This window comes from Macadamia integrifolia, chromosome 6, assembly GCF_013358625.1.
Source record: "Macadamia integrifolia cultivar HAES 741 chromosome 6, SCU_Mint_v3, whole genome shotgun sequence".
Lineage (NCBI taxonomy): Eukaryota > Viridiplantae > Streptophyta > Magnoliopsida > Proteales > Proteaceae > Macadamia > Macadamia integrifolia.
This window is the reverse complement of record NC_056562.1, coordinates 30,106,908-30,121,359: the sequence shown is the minus strand read 5'-3', so window position 1 is coordinate 30,121,359 and position 14,452 is coordinate 30,106,908. Positions and strand designations below refer to the sequence as shown.

At 38.6% G+C, this 14,452-nt stretch overlaps 1 protein-coding gene across 7 annotated transcripts in view; it reads left to right on the top strand.

Moving 5' to 3' along the window:
* The first annotated feature begins 2,453 nt into the window (after positions 1-2,453).
* The window catches only part of LOC122080793, a 45,700-nt gene continuing 33,701 nt past the window's right edge, over positions 2,454-14,452 (top strand). For 2 of the 7 annotated variants that reach the window (XM_042647648.1, XM_042647649.1), the window contains exons 1-7: positions 2,456-3,503; positions 10,501-11,040; positions 11,107-11,229; positions 11,309-13,294; positions 13,460-13,576; positions 13,707-13,889; positions 13,991-14,053. In XM_042647648.1, the coding sequence (XP_042503582.1) occupies positions 2,643-3,503; positions 10,501-11,040; positions 11,107-11,229; positions 11,309-13,294; positions 13,460-13,576; positions 13,707-13,889; positions 13,991-14,053 (3,873 nt within the window). In that variant the 5' untranslated portion in view covers positions 2,456-2,642. Of the gene's footprint in view, positions 3,504-10,500; positions 11,041-11,106; positions 11,230-11,308; positions 13,295-13,459; positions 13,577-13,706; positions 13,890-13,990; positions 14,054-14,452 lie in introns of all 7 variants that reach the window. The other 5 variants (XM_042647650.1, XM_042647645.1, XM_042647644.1 and 2 more) reach the window with 5 other exon arrangements.

Here is a 14,452-nt window from a genome sequence, read left to right as displayed (position 1 = left end):
AAGTTCATCATCATCAATCATCAATCATCAATCATATTAATGTATAATATAAATACACAATTATAAAACAAAATTATAAATATAAAGAAAAGAAGACATAAAAAATACAAGTATTTATTATACTTACCTCTATGATGCCAAAATGAGTGCCTAAGCCCTAAGGTCATCCACTATATTTCTACTCCTGTCAAAGAAGAATGAAGCTCACCACCGCCGGAGCAAAATGGTCGCCTAGATCAGTGGTTCTTCCTTGTTCCTTGATTCCTTCTCAAAGCCCTTTCTTAAAACCCTTGACAAAATCCAAACCCTGTTTGTGAATCTTGTTTTTGTTTTGTTTGTTTTGGTTATTTTTGGTGGAGTAAAGCTGATCCTATACATCTCAAGTGTTAATAAAATCATACACCTACCAATAAAAAATCTATATTTGGAATCTTCATCAAGTAATTTTAAAATGTGTTTAAAAAAAAAAAAACCCATAACGCGCCACTTCACGTAAGGCGGAGCATTGCCTTACCATCTCTAGACCGCATCAGCGCCAAGGCATCGCCTTAAAAACTATGGGAATAAGTAAATTCTCTTTACTAACACCCAATAATTAAAGTATCGATATCAGTCGTCGTATCGGTTGGCTAAATTTAAGATACATATCGGAGAGTATCATATCGTATCGGAGATACGCTAAGATATGTTAAAGATGAAAGATTAAAGTATTAGTATGGGTCGTCGTATCGGTCAATTAAATTTAAGAGATGTATCAGAGGGGTATCGTATCGTATCAAATATACTTTAAACCATGTGAACACCCAATTTACTTATATGCATGGTTTTAAGTATCGGTGGGTATCGTGTCGTATCCGTATCGGTAGGCATCGGCACGATACATACCGATACGCTACGGAGAATTTTGGCCCTCTTTTTGTGTATCGGCGTATCGTACGTATCGTATCGTGCCGTACCGTATCGGTACCGATACGTACGATACGAACTTTTGAAAATCTAAAAATTCCCGAAGGTATCGGTACCGTATCGGTAAGTATCGAAGGTATCGTGTAGTATCATACAGTACAATACGGCTACTTAAGTGTGAATTTTTTGTTGTTTGAAAAAACACTTCACAGTCTAACCAACAGTTTTCTAGATTTTTTATATGTTATGTAAAAACAAGTGTTCTACAACTTCCATGAAAATTTTTTATTTTTCTCAAAAAAATCTATTTTTTTAATGTTTTTATTCCGAAATTAATTTGAAAAAAAAAGAAAGAAAGAAAAATCCCCAAAATTTATTTTTTTTTAGAAAATTTAGTTCATTTAACTCTTAAAAATAATGTTATAACTTATAATTACTAAATACATGATTTCAAATTAAACCCACATTTTTCCCCCAAAAAAGTGAGGGTTTCAATTTTTTTTTTTATTTCTCAGATCTACTCAAATATATTGGTCCACACTTTGTTGATTTTTTATATGTTCTTTAAAAACATTTAATCTACAACTTCTATAAAAAAAATTTAATTTTTCTACAATGAATGGGAGACCCACTACCATAAATATTTCGATTGGGGTAAATATTGTGCCTATATTCGACAAGTGCAGAATATCATCGTAGTTGCTCCTATTGAAGAAGAAAGTCCTAGCCAAGGATTTGAACCACCACGACACTCTTCACGGCACTCATCACAGTGACAATGGCAATGAGGAAAGAAAAAACTGTAAGAAACTCAAACCTCATCATTTTGAACATTTTCAACTAAATATATTTGTCTATCAATACGATACCCTCTACTTAAGTATTTATGCATTCTACATGTTATATATATAGCTTTTTTTAACTATTTTTTAATGCAAAAGTGTATAAAATGTGTTTCCTATCCATTTATGTGCGTATCTTAGCGTATCTTCGATACAATACGATACCCTTCGATACGTATCTTAATTTTGACCGACCGATACAGTGATCGATACCGATACTTTAATCCTTGCACACACAACTAAACATAAATTAACCAATACATGTGGGGTTGGTTAAATCTTTTCACATCCCGCTGTTTGGCTGTAGGGAGATGAATAAATTTCTTTCTCACATTTAATTAATTAAAAAAAAAAAAAAAGTACTTGAACCCAACTTTAATGACAGGGCATAGGAAAATCCTTCCCCACCTAATTTTGTGTCACGGTCCTTCCATCCTACCGAAGAGGGAAAGTGAAATTCCAAAATGACGGCTACTCACGGGGGTCTACTATATTGTGCGGATACCTCATCCATATCTCAGAAAAATTAAATTAGGTCATGATGGGTTATTCGGTCGGGGACTCTGGGTTAATAAAAGAGATCAGTTTATTATATGATAATCATAGACCTTCCACTGAAACCGCTAGATTTAAATGTTCGATATATACGAAAAGGTCTACAGTGTTGTCTGTAATCCATCGGTAAATCAACGTCTAAGATTTAAATCCAACGGCTCTGACGACTCTGGCGAGGAGTTTCTTTACACGGTTACGAACATCAGCTTTATAACGTGATAGTAACCGTCTCCGGCCATATCTCAGAATCTCGGGTCACTGCGCTTGAGACTGTAAGGCTCTGCAACTCATCCAAAGCATAGATTACGATCCCATTCCAAGTTGGAAACCATAGAATTGATGAATCCGTCTCCGTCTCCACCTCCGACTTCGACTCCGACTCCGTCCATGGATTCTAACCAACTCATCGACTCGCTCACTTCGCACATCGCTCTGTACCACTCATCAATCCCATCAACGTCTTCGTCTTCTTATGTGACCCACCCTAGAACTTTAATTCTCCGTTGGTTTTCATCACTCACAGTCCAGCAACGTCAATCATCCCTTACAATTGTAGATGCGAAGTTCGCCGAAATCATCCTCCAAATGCAGAAAAAGATCCGGAGATACGGTCATGGCTGCTTCATCATCCTTCCTGACCTCGCTTCTGGCGACTGCCCTGGTCTTCCAAGCCTCTGTTTTCGAAGGTCGACAGGTCTATTGGCCAGGACCATCGCTTCTAATGACTCGGAACAGTCGATTTCTCGTGCGGTTCGCATGTTCGGTTCTCAAGAAGGGGAAAGAATTGAAGAATGTTCTGTAATCGATTCAATAACTTTTTCTGAAGATTTTGTATCGAATGTGGATCAGTTCTTCGGTGTGATGGATAGCATTTCGAATGGGCAGTTTCTAAGAGGTGACGAGAATGCTTTGGGCGTGGCTTGGGAGGAATTGCCGTGGTTGAAGGCAAAGGGTTATTATAGCATAGAGGCGTTTTTGGCAAACAAGTTGGAAGTTGCATTGAGGTTGTCGTGGCTGAATTCTAATGTCGGGAAGAAGCGAGGAATGAAGGCAAAAGAGAAAGAGAAGACGAATGTTGCAGGTGTTGCGGCAAATGTCTACTTTAGGAAGATGGGTTGCTTGGACTGGTGGGTAGGGGTGGATACTGGGGTGAGGAAGAAGATATTACAAGTAGTTTTAGGCAAAGCGGCCAACTATCTGGTACTTTTCAGGAACCTGGCCTCTCATCGTAGTATATATTGATATATTTTTTGCTTGGCTTATGCAAATCAACAATGTGACAACAACAATTCAACGATTATTTTCTGTTTCTGGGGAATAAAAGGGAACTGGGAAGACTTTGTATTCCGGCAAATATTGTGAGCTGAATGCCAGGTTATTTGCAATTTTGGAGCGAAGAAGAGTGAGAAGGAAAAAAAAAAAAACATTTTCTCAAAAATTTATCTAGAACATGCAACATACAATTTTATTTTCGATTTGAGTATCAGCCAGTATAGAAGTTGATAGTTGTATGCTCTTGACTGTAATTTAGTGCAATTTTTTTTTTTTTAATTATTTTTTTATCAAGCTTGGTTAGGCGATATTCCTCTTCCTCACCGGACTCCCATTTGAGATTTCCCTGTATCATGTCGGTTCATTTTGTAATGGTCTTCATCCTGCCAAAGCTAGATCCAAGACTGAAATTTGAAATTTAACATGGTGGATAGGCCAAATCTAATAACAGAATAGGAGATCCAGCTTAAGTCTTAAGAGTTACTTGGAATATAAGTGGCAGTCTAGAACGGTACTAATTGACTAAAAGAATTCAGATCTGAGAACAGAATACAGGAACTATAGTGTGAAATCTGACTTCAAACATAACAGAAATTAGATAGAAAGAAGGAGGATAGGGTTGGATCGAGTCTCTCACTCTCTCCTAGGCATCTCACCTACTCGTAGGCCTCTCACCTCTCAGGAATCTCTCCCACTCGACTGTATCTCACAGCACTCATGTTTGCAAAGCCAAACTTTTCTTTTTCTACTAATAAAATATCAATCTAGGCTGAATACAGCCTTTACTTTATTTATAATGTTAATCGGTTACATCGATTGGGCTTCTTTCTTGCATGGAAAGAGTCCCTTTGTCCTAATTAGAAACTAATTACAAATTGAATCCAATCCCAATCTAATTAGCTTACAAACTAAAGAGTCATAGAAGTAGAAACCACCTATTACATAAAGCAAATCTAATTAAATTGGAAACTAACTTTAGCTCAAGGTTCGAGGTCTTAGTTTCTCCCATGGTTTTGCCCAGGATAACCAAAATCTCACTAGATCTCGGTGAAACCATGCATTTTTGGACATGACAACTCGAGAAAACTCGAGGATGGGTTTCGGTGGCCTTATAGCCATGTTAGCCATTGAAACTTGTCATCTAGCCTATTTTAGGCCTCTAAACATAGTGGAAACATTAGATTTTTAAAAATCAAACCTCAGATGGTACTTTGACTTCGGACCCTATGTTGGTAGTCTATGGTGTAAGTGAGCTCTAACTTAGGCTATTCCACACAATATCTAATTAGTGTACATTGTATTACAATTTACAAATGATTAGTACATACAAACAAGTATTGATTATGATTATATGGAAAAGATAGTTCTTGAGATTTTTTTTTTCACCTACAAGTGGTCTTGAGAAGAAATGGAACTCCAAGAGTTGATGTTCAAGTGTTGAAAAGTTAGTATCTCTACTGTAGAGGTGAGATTTGGCAAGAAAAGCACCAAAACACCAAGTTTTTTGGGGTTTTCCTTCACAACAGGGCGAAATAGGCGAGAAAAGACGAGATCTAGTGAGAAAGGCGAGAAATCTCGTCTTAAAAACATCATGTGAATTACTTTGACTGAGTCGAGTCGAAACTGAGATTTTGGCTGAGATATTGTTGTTTTCCAATATTGCTTATGGTTTTGTCTTGCCAAAGCCAAAACCGAGATTTTAGTGAGACCTCGAACCATGCTAAACCCCCCACACAAGGAAGAAAAATATCTCAAAATAGATTAGCATGCAAGCTGTCACAATCCCCACAATCTTCTCCATGCATTGGCCATGGGTCCGCTCGAGATCTGGAAATTATCTCCTTAAACTGCTGGTAGATATAACAGGAAAATATCTCCTTAAGCTGATGGTCGATATCCTGTTATATGGGCGGAATGTGAACTTAAACATGCTGGCGCGGTGGAGTTTAATAGCACCAAAATATGGGCTTGCTTTGGATCCCAACCGATGGACTTGTGTTGCATTAGATATCCTTATATCCAAATGAAAATAACAAAAAACAGCGGTTTAACGGGATAAAACAAACACCCCATCAACCAGCTATAGGAAGTAACACATTCGAGTAAAGCACTGCCACTAGAAATTGTAGATATAAGCTGGAATTTTAATATCTTACCTAATCCAGCCAAGTTAATATAAAACATAGTAACAGAATTAAAAAGAAAATAAATGCTAAGACCCTTGTCCAGAAGAGATATTTTTACCCTTTTGTTAGTGGAACTTGTGGAATACAATTGAAGTGTGTACGAGGGGTTGTATTTATTAAGCACATGGTAGATATAGCTAGCTATTGTCATCTACGTAATTACAGAAACGACTTCCTTCTTGAAAGAGTAAAAGAAGTTAACCAAAAGGGGGGGGGGGAGTCGACTGCTCTTCATTAGAATATCCATATATAATTCTGGTAAGAGCCAGTTCATCGGAATAAAAACACACTAAGACCCTGACTAATAAATTCCATATTCCTAACTCCTACCCATATTTTAGGCCTAACACGTATTCAACCCATCGTAAGGTTTATTTCAACTAAATAAGCCCACTTTTGTGATTTATCTGCATTAATGGAGGAATGAGCTTGTCATCAAAGTCCCATTAAATTGGGTTTTAGAAGTAGAATCATAACATTGTGGATGGAGGAATGAAACTTGTCCTTAAAGCCCCCATTAAATTAGGTTTTGAAGTCAACAAATGCAACTTGCCATGGGCCCATCAGTCCTGTATTAGTTGAAACAATTCAATGACTTTTGAGTTCCATTCTCTATTACCTTGGAGTGACTCTATTATTTCTAGGGTTATAGTCATAGCTTTTTATGCACATTTCCTATGACTTAGCTGGTTTGATTTGAGTGAGTTTGGTTTATTATCGAACCAGTTCTTTGACTCAATCTGAATTCATGTGTGGGGATTTTGGGATTCCTGAAAATCAAGATTTGTGGGACCGAGTTGGTATCTTATGGCTTCTTTTCCAGGGATATTTTCTCCAGCTACAAGTTTCCACTATTTTAGGAAACTAAAACTGCCGTCTGTTATATCCTGCGTATGGAGGAACTAGATCTACTTTAAATCATCCCCCTGTGGGCCCATTATGGAGAAGATAGGGCTTACAATACGGACATTACACAGTTTCTATGTTTTAGGTTCTGTCATAACCGTGGGAGCTGTTTTAGGGAATTATCACACATGGATATATTTTCTTATATGAGGACAGCACTTGTGGGCCCATTTGAAGATAGATTTCAACATTTAATGAAGCTTATCTTCAGCCTGATATGCTCCTTGTGTGGAAGATTTATGGTGGGGCCCAACTTAGGGATATTTATAGGTTACTCCTGATTTTTAGTATGTCATTAAATTTTAGACATGTGGTCTTAGTCTAGTTGCTATTTCAGTTTATTATTGTAATCAGTTTACTATATAAAACTTGCGTTGAAATTAGGAAATTCCTGTTTCTTTGTTCTCTTACATATTACAAATTTCTGCCTCCAATGATTTGAGTCATTGAGAAATTTGGTTTTCCCCTGTTCCTTGACTGTGGTGATGCAGCTCCAGCACTATTGCGGTGAAACAATAAGTTGGGATTGGTGGAGAACCCATTCCCACAGGCTAGGTGGCGAAGCCTTGGTCATATCTCTTTTAGGGAAAAAGAATGCTGCCCGGCTCTGTGTGCCCTGCACTAGTGCGGGAGCCAATGGGAGTAGGGGCCATGGTGTCGGTCAGGGGGTCAAGGCGGTAATTTTGCCCTCCCCGTGAGAGGGTGCAGGCTGTATGCGGCCTGGCAGCAATCCTTCGCCTTCCCTTTTATGTCTTCTTTCATATGTAAAAAAAGAAAGAAAGGAAGAGAAAAGTGTTAGAAAATTTTGTTATTAATATTGGTTTGTCTGTATATGTGATCTTGTCGTAATTGATCTCTTGCTGGCTTTACGGGTTCAAGATCGATTCTGCATTTGTTACCTTCAGTGTCTTAAGTTCTTTCACTTTATCATGGTTTTCTAGTTCAATGTTTTGGAAACATATTTCTAACTTTTGGCTGAATATAGAGGGATCTGAAAGAGCAAGGGGCAGGCCAAAGATGACCATAGGGGAAGTTGTGAGGAAAGATATGCTCAGATTAGGCCTTGTCTCAAGTATGGCCTTAAATAGAGCGGATTGGAGGGCTAGGATCCATGTAGTGGACCCCATCTAGCTGTATTATACTTTGTTATTGTTTTTGACTCTTGCGTCCTTGCACTTCTGCCTTTTCTCTATTTTGCCCTTGCTTGGATCCATGTAGCCAACCCCATTAAGTTGGGATAAGGCACTGTTGTCATTGGAAATGCTTCACTTGATGCAAAAGGCATGTCCTTGGCGTATAAGACTCTTGTTCAATTGGATGGCCAACTAGCTATTTCTTTTGCAGATTCATCTGCCTGTGGAGGTATTATAAAGGGGATCTGTAATGTTGGTCTTTGGTTACTGCATATGTTATATTCATGGATCCCTATCCTGGGTTTTTGGGCCATGCTTTTCCTTGTTCTGTTTTGTGCCTATTATGATTCTGCTCTCCTTATTAGATAAATAAAAAAATGACCTAACGTTAATCTTCTAATTTTGTGTCACTTGATAATCTTAAATTCTAATAATGAAACTGGAACAGAAAAATGAGTGATCAGTAGACAATCTCAACTTGAGCTCAGGAACTCCAAAAAGTTGGTATCGATGATTCCATCATTTTCAAAAGCTTCGAATCTTTGTTTTGAATGGTAGATAATAGTTGGATCCACTAGGAGATGTGATCTCTGGCAAAAGTTTTGCTAAAATTTAACTCGAAATGAGACTTTGGAGGTTTTCGTCGAAATGGTTTTCTCACAGTTGAATTAAGTGAAATGGAGTGAAATTTTGTACTTTACTTGATTCAAACTGAAGCACAGGCATGATTAAGTCAATGGATTTGAGAGCCAAGTTCAATCAAATCTCACTTCCACTCTACCACAAACCATAGAGAAGGAGAAATGATAAAGAGAGAAGAAGCTTGACAATCTTCAATCTTTAAAGTTTGAAAATAATCAAATCAAAAGATTGGATTTTTTTTTTTTAAAAGATAGAAACATGGGACATTTTAAGAATTCCAAAATGATTGGGGGATGAAATCATTAGGGAAATTCTACTGGTGTTGCTGTTCTGATCCTCTTCCAGGACCTTTGTAGAGATTTGGACCCAGAATCAAAGAAGAAGAAAGAAGAGAGAGAGAGACAAACAGATTGGGGGAGGAAGGCTTATGCTATCGCCAGCGAGTCTATATTAAATTTGAAACGATTACATACTCTGAGTAGGACTCTAAAGACATAATATGAGTAGGACTCTTCCAATTAAATTTATAATTATTGGTCGAAGTCAGACTTGTCAATAAAAAACTGCTTCATTTTCTCCCCCTCCCGTTTTTGAATATGCTGTACCTGGAAATTTCTAGCATGGAGAATGGTACAGGGAACTAACAGTAATATTAAAATTGATATTAAAGGAAAAAAATATGCAAAAGGGTAGATGTTCTTGTCATAGAAATCTAATTAGCATTCTGTTATGAGCTGATAAAAATAATCTTCACTGGAATAATCTTGAGTAGATAAGAATCTTCATTTGATGAATTGAGCTGAGCAGATAAAAATCTGCAATCTCCCCCTCATGTATAGCATTACACGTGAACAGATAATATCCAACCACTGTGACATGCCAATATCAATGTGCCAAAAACACTGTCAATACCAAAGATGTGATTCGGCACCAGGAAAATATACAGACCAATGGTAATGCTGTAAATAATCCATGAAATCTCCAATTAATGTGGAACCTAGGTGATGCTAGGTCAAAATACCCAAATTGGGGTCAGTATAGACCCATCCAAGTACATGATAGGCAATAGCAAGGGGTAATGGCAGAACCGTAATTGACCAGAATATTTCATGGGGCTATTGGTTGATAAAAGGGTAGGAATGGCAGAATGGGAAATATCTCAAGGTTAAAAAAGGATGGCATGACTGTAATGAATTTGAAATTCCATTAGAAACACAACCCATGGCCAAAGATTAAACTGGGAATGGTAAAGAAAATAAGGGTAACTTGAAATAAACTTGAGAAGATTGGATAATATTATAAGGAGACGTGGATGGACTTTAAGTGAAGGGGTGCTTTGGGGAAAAACAAAACATAAAAAAGAAACCCATTCACTCATGAAAACAAATGGAAAACACCATCTTCTTAAACCAGCAGTAAAAGACTGAAAATTAGGGAGAGGAAACTGAGGCATATATGTAATGTAATTTAATTTTTCCCAATCATATATGTAATCTGAAACTATGTAGTTCTATGGTTTGCTATTTCGGTTCTTGATATATGGTAGTCGTTTCAGTATGTCAAGGATACATATGTATCAACGATTGAAAATTAATTGATACTATATATTCATGTCATATCTGATATATGAAAGCAAACAGACGCCTCCTGTATTACATTCATTTTGGCACAGGATTCAATGACGTATCAATTCAATCTTGCAATGAATCGACATAATCTTCTTATTTAGGTCCGATTTTTGTCTTAGAATGAATGCGGAAATGCACTATTCCCTTGTATCCAATTTAATTCCAAATCTAAAGAAGTATGTTATGGCAGCTAGAAGTTGTTTGAGCTAGACTTTGGTTCTTCCTTCGAACTTGACTTCTGCTGGTCTGGCTGCAGAAATCTTTGATACGTAGTTTATTCTTCGTGCTATTGATAGTTTGGTTTCCTTATACACCTGGCTTGAGATGACTGATTGTTGTATTAGATGCCAATAATTAATTTTTAACTGTTTGATAGCATCCTTTTTTTAGCACTTTGGTTGTCCTGACTTTTGTACATTGTAAGTGGCAGACAAAAGTTATTCTAAAGGGGTCAAAAAACAACTTGGAGGATGACATATGGCTATCTGGTGAAAAAGTAACAGTGAGATACAATGATAGTGCATCACGTCAAAAAACCGTCCTTCCAAACTTCAGAATGGATGCTGAATTTTGCTTGGCTGTCCTCCCAGCTCCAATTTCAGGAAAATGTACTCCCTTCACCAACGTTTTCAATGGCTTGCTTGTGCTTCGGGAGATGTCCGCTATGATATTAGAATGTAAACATAATGAGTATGAAAAAGATAAGCTATTTTTCAGTACATTGGGTTCTGTCCACTCAATTTCAGACTGTATACTGAGGAAAGTACGAGACTTGCTTATGGGTATTTCAAGTGATTGTATAAAGCTGGAACTTCTTGGAGAGGAGAATATGAAGTCCCAGATGAATAAATCTGAACAGAAGCCTGGGGTGGGTAATCGAAGAGGGAAGGGTAGGGTTCGTAATCAGAAAAGACAAAATCTTGGTGGAAAGTCATCTAAAGCTTCTTTTGCAATTGAGAAATCTGCTGAGGTATTGTTTCCTTTTCTGTTCCTTTTGGATGCTTTTCCCATACGTTCAGATTAATTGTTCCTAAAGGTTTGCTTCCAGGTTCATGGGCATGGGTTGGCCCATCAAGAACAGGCTAAGTCTGATGGAATGACTAGTAGGCTTCAGGCTAAGGATCTCCACAAGGACACCTCATTTTCAAGAGTTGAGATGGTACTAATATCTTTTACCATTTTTATTGTGTTTCTAATGAACAACCTCGAATGGTTTTTGACCAATTTATTTTCACTAGGAACATGCCAAAGAATTTGATGGAAAGGCCCAAACTGTTGGGAAGAAAAAGAAGAAAGAAAGCAGTAGGAGCAGGAGCAAAAACTCTACCTTAAAAGAACCAGAAACAAGTGTTTCTGAAGTAAAAATCCAACAAGTTACCCCCCAACATGCTGCTTTCCAAAGTGAGGCTGCAGAATCTCAGAGGTTAGCTGATGCTTCAACCATCCAGACCCTACCAAACAATATTCCTGCGGGTGCTGACAGCCTGGCTCCAAATCCAAGCTTTTGTAGTTCTACTAATAAACCTGATGTAAATAACGAAGATGAAGTGGCCCATGGCACTCAAGAATGTTCTGTAGTTGGTTCTGCTGAAGATAGTTCTCATATTGGTATGGAGTGTTTTCCACTCCCAAATGGAGCAGTTGGAGCTCCCATCACGTCTGGAGGAGAGACTTCTAGTTGTAAGTTTGGTTTGGACATAGCTCCTCATGCTTTGCCTGGTCTGGGGCTTGATAATGTTCTTAAAAGTGAGGAGGTCAAACATCAAACATCTGGGAATTTAAGCGATATTGTTATTTCTGAAGCATTAACAGAATCAATAATTTCAAAAGAAGAAACCAGCCTTCTTCACAGGCAAGATGGTGGAAACTATTGCAGTCATGGCTTCACAAGTTCCTCAGGTTGCAGATCATATGAGTGGCCTAGTTTAACACCTGTTAATTTTCCAGCTCTCAACTCACAGCATCTACCTGCTGCCACTGATAGATTGCATCTAGATGTCGACCATAACTGGCGTAATAATTTCCATCAGTCCTACGTGTCCACGAGACATCAAGCAAGAAATCCATTGATTGAAGGTGGTTGCAGCAGGATCATGTCTCGGACTTCAGCAATGAGCTTAGATTGGCCCCCAGTGGTACGAAGTGCCAGCAGATTGACTCCGTCAATGACTTCTAACTATGATACTGGATTTATCCCAAGGATGCATTCTCCTTATCAGCAGAGTTTTCCAGCTCATGGGCTGCAGATAAATGGAACAAGGACTGAAGATGAAAGGAAGTATTCAGGGGATGTTATGGACTCATGTGCACCAGAACTAGTGGATGATTCCGATAGCCATTGGATTTCAGAAGAAGAATTTGAGGTGCATGCATTTTCTGGAAGAGATTATAATCAGTACTTTGGTGGAGGAGTCATGTACTGGAATACTTCAGATCATGCAGGCACAAGTTTCTCTCGTCCACCTTCTCTTAGTTCTGATGATAGCTCCTGGGCTTGGCATGAAGCAGATATGAATAGAACTATTGATGATATGGTTGGCTTTTCTTCTTCTTACAGTACAAGTGGTTTAACTTCTCCACCTGCCTCTCCTTTTCGTTCTCCTTTCGATCCTTTGGGATCGCTTGGCTATGTTATTCCAGGAAATGATGTATCAGGCAAGGTACTGCACTCTTCAGCAATGACCGATGGAGTTCCAGAAGAGAATGCATCTGGATCTTTGAACAATTCATCTGGTGGGGTTGTCGAAGGGCAGAAAGGAGATTCACTTTCATACCCAATTTTGCGACCGATTATCATTCCAAATATGTCGAGGAAGGGATCAAGATCTGAATTTAAGCTAAGTCATGATCTTAAAAGTCCATGTGTTCCTCGTACTAGGCAGGATCAACCTCGGGTGAAGAGACCACCATCACCTGTAGTACTTTGTGTTCCTCGTGCTCCACGCCCTCCTCCGCCCTCTCCTGTTGGCGAATCTAGAAAACAAAGGGGTTTTCCAACTGTTAGGTCTGGTAGCTCTAGCCCTAGGCATTGGGGTATTAGAAGTTGGTATCATGATGGAACTAACTATGAAGAACCTCGGATTTGTCTAGATGGTGCTGAAGTTATTTGGCCTTCATGGAGAAATAAAAGCCTTTCAGCTACTTCTTTGAGTCAGCCTCTTCCTGGGGCTTTACTGCAAGATCGCTTAATTGCCATCTCCCAGCTAGCTCTCGATCAGGAACATGTAAGGGCAATATCTTTCACTCTACATATTGTCATAGGCATAGCTGACAAAGAATTGATACTGGTGTCGGTGAACTCACATATACAGGGCATCCAACATTTAATAAGTTTGTGGGGAACATTTTGGTCTCAGTCTCTGACATGTTTACAAATTTGTGGATTGCAGCCAGATGTTGCATTTCCTCTGCAACCTCCTGAGTTATCGAATTGTCCCACTCGCAAAGTATCTCTCTCTTTGATGCACAATCTTCTTCATGATGAAATCGATTCCTTCTGCAAGCAGGTATGCAGTATGGGACCCGATAATTATCATGACCTGCAATTAGGTTTTCCATGAAAACTGTTTACTTGTCTTCATTACGATCCAAGTGTTATCTCGTGGGTCATTGACTTATCCTGCTGTGAAATTTAAGGTTGCTGCTCAGAACTTGACTAGGAAACCCTACATTAATTGGGCTGTCAAGAGAGTTGCACGGTCTCTCCAGGTCCTATGGCCCCGGTCCAGGACAAACATCTTTGGTTCATACACAACCGGTTTATCCCTCCCAACCAGTGACGTGGATCTTGTGGTCTGTCTCCCTCCTGTGAGGAATTTGGTAAGTATGATCTTGTTGATCTTTTTTTCTGGAGTACTTGCACCACTGCTCTGGCGTTTTTGTGGCCGAGTCTCTTGACATTTATGGCTTTCATTTTCCAGGAACCCATAAAAGAAGCTGGGATTCTAGAGGGTCGTAATGGAATTAAAGAAACTTGCCTTCAGGTATGCTAAAGTGGCAGGCATTGCTATTGTCTTCCTATACCTGTAGTTAGTGACATGATCAACAATGAAAATTTCTTGATTTGTATTGAACACTTCCACTTTTATGATTCAGACTATGTGCTTTTCAACCAAAACTCTTCGAACTTGGACATGTGCCTAGTCAATGCTTTTAAGTTCTCTGGGAGCTCAAGAAGGGCTCATATTGTTTCTATGAATCTGTGCCAAGGAAAATTTCGAAGGCATACTGCTTCTCAAAATTCTTATGACTCCAAGTAGGAGCATAGATTAATCATCCTATAATCGTAGATGCATATTCACATGGGGATGATGTTTTAACTTGCCTGTTCCATTTAATTATGAGTGATGCCAAGAAGCTTGTGGGATTTGGGGGGAGCTGTT